This window comes from Mobula birostris, chromosome 4, assembly GCF_030028105.1.
Source record: "Mobula birostris isolate sMobBir1 chromosome 4, sMobBir1.hap1, whole genome shotgun sequence".
NCBI lineage: Eukaryota > Metazoa > Chordata > Chondrichthyes > Myliobatiformes > Myliobatidae > Mobula > Mobula birostris.
Window position 1 is genome coordinate 202,888,158 of NC_092373.1, and position 9,325 is coordinate 202,897,482.

The 9,325-nt window shown below is 45.1% G+C and overlaps 1 protein-coding gene across 3 annotated transcripts in view; it reads left to right on the plus strand.

Moving 5' to 3' along the window:
• The window catches only part of LOC140196877 (exocyst complex component 6B-like), an 877,039-nt gene extending 868,356 nt beyond the window's left edge, over positions 1 to 8,683 (plus strand). For 2 of the 3 annotated variants that reach the window (XM_072256771.1, XM_072256772.1), the window contains exon 21: positions 1,322 to 8,683. In XM_072256771.1, the coding sequence (XP_072112872.1) occupies positions 1,322 to 1,660 (339 nt within the window). In that variant the 3' untranslated portion in view covers positions 1,661 to 8,683. The remainder of the gene's footprint in view (positions 1 to 1,321) is intronic. The other variant, XM_072256773.1, reaches the window with a different exon arrangement.
• Positions 8,684 to 9,325: the final 642 nt, after the last annotated feature.

Genomic DNA, 9,325 nt, shown 5'->3' on the forward strand with positions numbered 1-9,325 from the left:
CCTATCCTTCCTATAATGAGGTGACCAGAACTGATCCCAATATTCCAAGTATTGTCTAATTAGGGACTTATAGAGCTGCAACGTTACCTCGTGGCTCTTGAACTCAATCCCACAATGAAGGCCAACACACCATACGCCTTCTTAACCACCCTATCAACTTACAGTATATCTTACTAGCTCTTTCTTCAGTTAGTCCTGACGAAGGGTCTCGGCCCGAAACATCAACTGTACCTCTTCCTAGAGATGCTGCCTGGCCCTCTGCGTTCACCAGCAACTTGGATGTGTGTTGCTTGAATTTCCAGCATCTACAGAATTCCTCGTGTCATAAAATTTGTTGTATTTTGGCAGCTGTACAGTGGAAGACATTTTAAAAAATTGCTATAATTTACAAAAATATATGTATATTGAATAAGACAAGTAATTACAATTTCTTACTTCACAGTATTTCTATGATACTATCATTCAAGGGTTCTAAGGAATATTGGAAATTGGTGGGTGGATGTAATTAGGCGGATCCAACAAGGATTCGTGGAATGTTGGTATGAGGGACCAAATGGCCTAATCTTATACTTCTACCCTCTCTATTCCCACTAGGAATAGCTACTTACCTCGCTGTCCCATTCTGTGTTGTTGCTTTTTGGTTAGTTGTTTCCATCTCTATCAGAAACTAGAACTTCTCCATAAGACAATAAGACATAGGAGCAGAATTAGGCCATTCAGCCCATCAAGAGTACTCCATGATTCCATCATAGTAGATTTATTATCCCTCTTCACCCTATTCTCCTGCCTTTCCCTGTAACTTTTGATGTCAAAGTACAAAAGTTCAAAGTACATTTGTTATTAAAGTACATATAGGTCACCATGTACAAACCTGAGATTAATTTTCTTGCGGGAATACTCAATAAAACCAATAACCATAATAACATCAATGAAAATCCCACCAACAGGGAAGACAACCAATCTCCTTACTAACCGAGAACCTATCAACCTCTGCTTTAAACATACCCAACGACATGGATACATTTACCTCCACAGCCATCTGTGGAAATGAATTCCATAGATTCATCGCCCTCTGTCTGAAGAAATTCTTCTTTATCTCTGTTCTAAATGGACAACCTTATATTCGGAGGCTGAAACCTTTGGTCCTAGGTACCACCAGTATTGGAAGCATCCTCTTCACATCAATCTTTTTCAGCAGCAGCCATAACTAATTTTAATTATTTTATGCTGAATTCAAGTTGTTAACTATTGTGCCTTCAAATTCAACCTTCCAACGTGAATCACTTCAAACACTTAACCACCTGTCATATTCCCCTTGCAGGATGAGAGACACGAGCAGGAAGAACAACGTCTTTGCGCAGTTCCGCAAGAACGAACGGGACAAGCAGAAGCTCATCGACACGGTGGCAAAGCAACTCAGGAGTCTGATCAGCAGCATGTCCCACCACTCTTGAATCTCCACTCTGAGTCCCCCCTACCTCTCTCTGTCCATACCCCTCCCTCCCTCCCTATGTCTTATCTGAACATTATGTTGGATTCAGGGCAATTCCCATCCACAGAAGTGGAGACCAGTCCATCGCTCAAAGGGCAACAAGTTCTTGGCGAATTCTCTTCTGTTGCATTGTGGGAAGTTGCAAACTGCCTTTCAATGCACGCGTGAAGGAATAAGTAACTTCTCGGTTACTGAACTCCTTAGACATGCACGGCGCTGTGGGACCTATACGCAGACAGCATGGGGTCAGATACACAGTGGAATGTTCTTTATGTTCAAGATTCAGGATGCAAACTTATTTATCACGTGAACATCGAAGCATTCAGTGAAATGCATCATTTGTGTTAACCCCCATCACACCCAGGGATGTGCTGGTTGGGCAGCTCGCAAGTGCCGCCGCACATTCTGGCGCCAACATAGCACGCTAACAACGTTTGGCAAAACAACACAGAACAGAACAAAACAGAACACAACAAGCAACAAAACAACAACAGCAAAATAAACCCCATTCCTCCTCCCATCCACGCATATACACCATCCTCCAGCTCCAGGTGAGGCCATCTCCAGCCTCCAGCCTCCAGTGGACTCGGACTTGCAGACATTGGGCCTTCAGCTTCCCCACAGGACCCACAGTGATTCGTAGACTCACGCTCCGCCCAAGCGGCTCGACTTCTGGTCTTCCACTTTGACCCTCAGGCCTTGATCCTTGACACTGTCCCTAGAACCTACCCGTCATCAAACACTACACTTCAAACTTTGGACTTACCAGTATTGGGATTTCAAACACTAGGCCTCAAACCCCTTTCTCACCAATTCATAAACCCAGAGAGTCATCAGCCCTCATTCTTCCAACCCACACAGAACTCCGACTCCAGAACCTGCCAATGACTCACTGACTGGGGATAGGCACCAGCCCTAGTTCTCACGGGTCTTCCATCTGGATATCTGACCACCGATGTCCCATGTCCACATTCCTAGCTTTCAAATGCAGAGCAGAGGCCTGTACTCCTGCCTGATCTCTAATCTCCTCCACATCCCTATCTCTAAATGCTAACCTGACTCCTAATTCCCCAGAACCACCCCACAAACCTATTCACCCAATGAGGATTGTAAAACAGGATATATGACCATAAGGTATGGGAGCAGAATTGGGCCATTTGGCCCATTGAGTCTGCTCCGCCATTTCATCATGGCTGATCTATTTTCCCTCTCAGCCCCAATTTCCTGCCTTCTCCCCGTCATGCCCTGACTAATCAAAAATCTATCAGCCTCTGCCTTAAATATACCTAATGACTTGGCATCCACAGCCGGCAGTAGATTCAGCACTCTCTGGCTAAACAAATTCCTCCTCTTCTCCATTCTAAAAGAACACCCTTCTATTCTGCTGTGGTCTTAGACCCCACCCCCCTTCCAAAATAGGAAACATCCTCTGCACAGCCACTCCATCAAGTCCTTTCAACATTTGATAGGTTTCAACAAGTCACCCCTCATTCTTCTGAATTCCATGTGTACAAGCCCAGAGCTTTCAAACACTTTTCATACGACAAGCCTTTCAATCCCAGAATCTTTTTATCGTGAACCTCCTTTGAACCATCTCCAGTTTCAGCACATTATTTCTAAGATAAGGGGTCCAAAACTGCTCACAAAGTGAGGCCTCAACAGTGCTTTATAAAACTTCAATATCATATTCGTGCTTTTATATTCTAGTCCTTTTGAAACGAATGCTAGCATGGCATTTGCCTTCCTCACCACAGACTCATCCTGCAAATTAATGATAAGGGGATCCTGCACAAAGACTCGCAAGTCCCTTTGCATGTCAGTTTTTGTGTATTTTCTCTCCATTTAGAAAACAGTCTACCCTTTTATTTCTTCTGCCAAAGCACATGGTCAAACACTTCCCAACACTGTATTCCATCTGCCACTTCTTTGGCCATTCTCCTTATCTGTCTAAGACCTTCTGTAGCCTCTCTACTTCCTCAAAACTACCTGCCCTTCCATCTATTTTCATATCATCCACAATCTGGCCGCAAAGCTGTCAATTCCATCGTCCAAGTCACTGACATGTAACATAAAAAGAATCGGTCATGATATAGCCCCCTGTGGAACACCACTAGTCACTGGTAGCCAACCAGAAAAGGCTCCCTTTATTCCCACTCTTTTTCCAATCAGCCACTGCTTTATCTATGCTAGTATCTTTCCTGTAATACCATGGGCTCTTAACTTGTTAAGCAGCCTCATGTATGGCACCTTGTCTTTTGAAAATCCAAGTACACAATATACACTGATTTGTTATTTGCTTATTGTTTCTTCAAAGAATTCCTAAAGATTTATCAGGCAAGATTTTCCCTTGAGGAAACCATGCTGACTTTGGCCTATTTTATCATGTGCCTCCAAGTACCCTGAAACTACATGCTTAACGATCGACTGCAACATCTTCCCAAGCACTGAAATCAGACTAACTGGCCTATAATTTCCTTTCTTCTGCCTCTCTCCCTCCTTGAAGAGTAGAGTGAAATTTGCAATTTTCCAGGCCTCTGCAATAATGCCAGAATCAATTGATTCTTGAAGGATCATTACTAATTCCTCCACAATCTCTTCAGTCACCTTTTTCAGAACCCTGGGGTGTATATCATTTGGTACAGGTGACTTACCTATCTTAATATCTTTCAGTTTCCCAAAAACCTCTCTCTAGTAATGGCAACTTAACACACTTCCGCTCCCTGACACTCTTGAACTTCTGGCATATTGCTTGTGTTTTCCACAGTGGTCTGGTGCAAAATATTTATTCATCTTATCCACCATTTCCTTGTTCCCCCATTACTACCTCTCCAGCACCATTTTCCAGCAGTCCGATATCCATTCTTGCCTTTCTTTTATCCTTTATGTGTCCGAAGAAACGTTTGGTATCCTCTTTAATATTATTGGCTAGCTTACCATTGTGTTCCACCTTTTCCTTCTAAATGACTTTTTTAGTTGCCTTCTGCTGGTTTTTAAAAGCAACTCAATCCTCTAGCTTCCCACAAATTTTTACTCTGTTATATGCCCTCCATTTGGCTTTTATATTGGCTTTGACTTGTTAGCCACAGTTGTGTCATCTTGCCCTGAGAATACATCTTTCTCTTGGGATGTGTATATCTTGCACCTTCCGAATTGCTTCCAGGAATTCCAGCCATTGGTGCTCTGCCGTCATCCCTGCCAGTGTCCTCTTCAAATCAATTCTGGTCAACTCCTCTCTCGTGCCTCTGTCATTCCCTTGATTTTGCTGTAATACTGATACATCTAACTTGAGCTTCTCCTTCTCAAGTGACTGGGTGAATTTGATCATACTGTGATCACTTGTCCCTAAGGTCTCTAATCAAATCTGGTTCATTGCACAACACCCAATCCAGAATAGCTGATCCTCTAGTGGGCTCAACTCTGTGCTGCTCTAAAAAGCCATCTCATAAGCATTCTAGAAATTTCCCTTCTTGTGATTCAGCATCAACCTGATTTTCCCAATCTGCTTGCATATTGAAATCCCCCATGACTATTGTAATACTGCCCTTTTGGCATGCATTTTCTATCTTCTGTTATAATTTGTAGACCACATCCTTACTACTGTTTGAGGTCTGTATATAACTCCCTTCAGCATTTTACCCTTGCAGTTTCTTTGCTCTACCCATAACAACCCCATGTCATCTTTTTCTAATGATTTGATTTCATTTGTACCAACAGAGCCATGCCACCCCTCTACCTACCTGCCTGTCCTGTATGTAATTTTGGATGTTAAGCTCCCATCTGTAATCTTCTTTCAGCCACAATTCAGTGATGCCCGATCCAAGCTAAAGCATTCAGTGGGACGGATAACCAGACACTCACCTTGAACCGCGCCCCGAAAGTTCCCAGATCTATTTGTCACTTCCTTGTCCTTATCCTCTCTGCAAACCAGCCTCTAGTTGATTCCATCTGTCAAGTAAGATTGGTTTTAAGTTTAAGGGTTAGTTGAGCATTTTTTGACAGACACTTTTTTTACAGACTGCTCCTCAGTGAATCTTTGTCCACACCAGAAATATCTGCTGAAACCTAGTTCCTTCTGTCCTAGCCTGTTTCTGCTTAACAGGTAAGTCAGAGACCTGGAGAGTACAGTCAGTGACACAGGGCGCTGGGAAAGAGGGGTCACTGAGGGACAGTGTGAGGCAGCTGGATTAACATCAGTGGGGATACAGTCAGTGACATGGCACTGGGGGAGAGGGGTCACTGAAGGACAGTGTGAGGGAACTGAATTAACTTCAGTGGGGATACAGTCAGTGACACAGGGCAGTGGGTGAGAAGGGTCACTGAAGTATGGTGTGAGGGAACTGGATTAACGTCAGTGGGGGTACAGTCAGTGACACAAGGCACTGGAGGAGAGGGGTCACTGAGGGATATTGTGAGGGAACTGGATTGGTATCAGTGGGGACGCAGTCAGTGACATAAGGCACTGGGTGAGAAGGGTCACAGGGATATTGTGAGGGAACTGGATTAATATCAGTGGGGATACAGTCAGTGACGCAAGGCACTGCAGGAGAGGTTGGCAGAAGGGATTTGTAGGTCAAAGTGCCTGTTCCTGTGCTGTGCCTCCAACCCCAGGACAACCTCTGGACTTCCAGTCCCTGGTGCAGATTTTGACATTGGGCCTCCACCCTCTGGTCAATTCTCATATTTTCACTATTTGGAGATACAGCACAGGAACAGGTCCTTCCAGCCCAACTAGCTGCCCAGTTACACCCTTGTGACCAATTAACCTGCTAACCAGTATGTCTTTCCAACGTGGGTGGAAACCGGAGCAACACACCGTTTGGAGGGGTGGGTGCAAACATACAAACTCCTTACAGAGAGAAGTGGGAACTCAACCCCAATCGCTGAACACTGATGCTGATCGGAGGACAGGCTGCAGGAATAATCTAGTCCCCTTCAGCCCGCATTTGTCTCAAATTCCACTAAACCTGTCCAATCTCTGTACCTGGCCAAGTGCCCTCAGGTCCCCTGTAAATCCTCTCCTCAAACCTTTGTCCCCTGTAGTTTTGAACTATCCGTTCTTTGGAAGAGACAGCATCTGTCTGCCTTATCTCTGGCTTCCACCCTGCGGGTTGTTGTTCAAAAGAGTCAAGGACCCCCCACCACTCCATGGTGGGGGAGATGGCAACCCCTTTGTAAGTACCTTCACCGTCACCACACTCTGAGAAGGCCAGTCTCCTTAAACAGTGATATTTTTGTTTGCTTCGTACCACTTTTTCTTTCATATACCTTTGGTGTGGGTACCAGACACTTCAACTGTTTTCACAGCAAGCACCGGGTTCTCAGTCGCCAAGGCAGAGTGGAGTGTCCAAACACAGACTAGTATGGACATCAAGGACCCTCACTCTTCAGCCAATGCCCTGCCCTTGCCAAATCCTCATCCCTCAGTCCACCCGACCTGCACATCCCTCAACTCCTTGCCTCCACTTCTCTCCAACATTCCCTGATCTCCCCTCCATCTCTGTCCTCCCCAGGGGGATGTCTGGTGTCTCTGAGCCCTGGTTTCATGGTTCAGCTCTGAATGTGATGCCATCCCTGGTCCCAACAAACTGCTCGCCAGTTTGTCCCTTTCAGCCATGAGGGCGGCCAGCAAGAACGGACCCCGGCATGATGAGGAGCCTTCAGGAGAAGCGGGGAGAGGCTGAATGAAGCAAGGCTATAGCTGAATGCACTCCCCGTTCCTGACACAGCCACACTTCATTGCCAGTATTGCCGAATAGCTCCAAGATAATGCTGCTTCTACAGAGAGATTCACGTTGTTGTTTTCTGTAACTGTGTCTCAGAGATTATCAGCTTGATTATTGACTTCTGCTGCGACATCTTGCTGTGGACACCTGACTGTGTCAGTAAGAACAAGATAACCAGGAGAATTAAAATCTTCTCAATGCTCGGAATCGGGAATTTGAATGCAAAAGCAGAAAGTGTTGTGTTAATGGTCATAGTGTACCCAAAGTCTGAACGACCTGTAATTCCAGTCACTCTGCACCAGTTCTCGAGGTGGTCATTTGATGATCTCTTCCCACGTTTGGAAATCCTACAGTCTTTGTATCTCCAGTCACAGAGTCATAGAACTCTACAGCGCAGAAGCAGATCCTTCAGCCCAACTGTTATTGTGCCTGGTCCCATCCACCCGCACCCGGACTGCAGACCCCCATACCCCTCCCATCCATCTACTTATAAAAGCTTCTCTTAAATGTTGTAATCGACCCCCCCCCCCCATCCACCACTAGCTCTGGTAGCTCGTTCCACACACACACCACTCTCTGAGTGAAGAAGTTTCCTCTCAGGTTCCCTTTAAACATGGTGGAGCTTTCGTTATATTCAAGATTCGGATTTATTTATCACATTGTACATCGAAACATACAGTGAAATGCGTCGTCTGCGATAACGAACCAAGGAGGTGCTCGGGGGGGTGGGGGGCAGTCTGCAAGTGTCGCCACATAATCCGTTGCCAACGCAGCGTGCTCACCATATTCAGCAGAACAACACAAACAGGAGCTGAAACGATAAAACTAAACAAATCAGCACTCCCCTTCCCATCCCTCCCACCTCCACTCTCTCACACACCTCCAGACCTCTGGTCCTTGTTCCTGAATTCTCAGACTCACTGACATCCGGCCTTCACTTGCAAGATTGTCCTTCCCTTTCATGCCGTTTACAGTGGGCCAGGTTGGGTGGAAAATCAGGGCAATGTGGTCTGAGGGGAGAGTCGAGCCACAATTTTAATCCTAGAAAAAGGGAATATCTAAGCACTCACAAATTGTATATGTACAACGTCCAGCAGACACATTGTATCCTGGCCTACAAGCTAGGTTTACTGCGTAAATATTGTGTTTTCTGGAGATCTGCTGACATGTTACTAACTATAATCATTGTATTATCTAGTGTCATGTTTACCTCTGTATGTATGCCTCCCAGTGTAACATATGCCAGCCACACGGTGGCCAGTCCTTTTGTTATTTTTCTATGTTCGATTCGTCGGAAATTGAACAGGGTTTTATTTTGCACAGACACAGTATTTACAAAAAAAAAAGGATAATGGGGGAAATTAAGGTCTTCTTTGCTTGTTACCAATATACCAGATACAAACAATGCTGAGGGAAATGACTTCCCTCAGTGTACAATACGAAGGACTGAGAAATAAAACTGATTGTGTTGCCACCTCTGTATCTCTGTCTTTTTTGTACACGGGCATGCATACACACAAACACATGCGCACACACACAAACACACCACACACACACACACACACACACACACACACACACACACACACACACACAAACACACACGCAACTGTAATATTTTGTAACTGCAAAATGTTAAGGACACGGGAGTCCAAGGTGTGAGTCTAACTTCGAGTTTACCTTAAGCGAAGCGAGCACCTGTCGCGTGGTAGCATGACGATGTATGTAATTCACCTATTTACGGTTCTTTCTCTTGGGCCCTTCACTCCCGGTGGAGCATCAGCCATCGATGCCTTCCTGTCTCCATTGTCCTCTGTTCTGAGCCAGTTTCTCAACGGTGGTCCAGGAGTGTCCCCATTGTCTAATTTCAGCCTCAGTATCTCTCCTTGGACCTACCTTCCTCCTCATTCCTTGGGTATTCAGTTTTAATGCTCACATTCCAGGTACCCAAGGTAGATATGGACGTTGGTGACCAAGAAGTTGTCATAGAACATAGAAAATCTACAGCACACTACAGGCCCACAATGTTGTGCTGACTATGTAGCCTACTCTAGAAGCTGCCTACAATTTCCCTAGCACATAACCCTCTATTTTTCTAAGCTTCATGTAC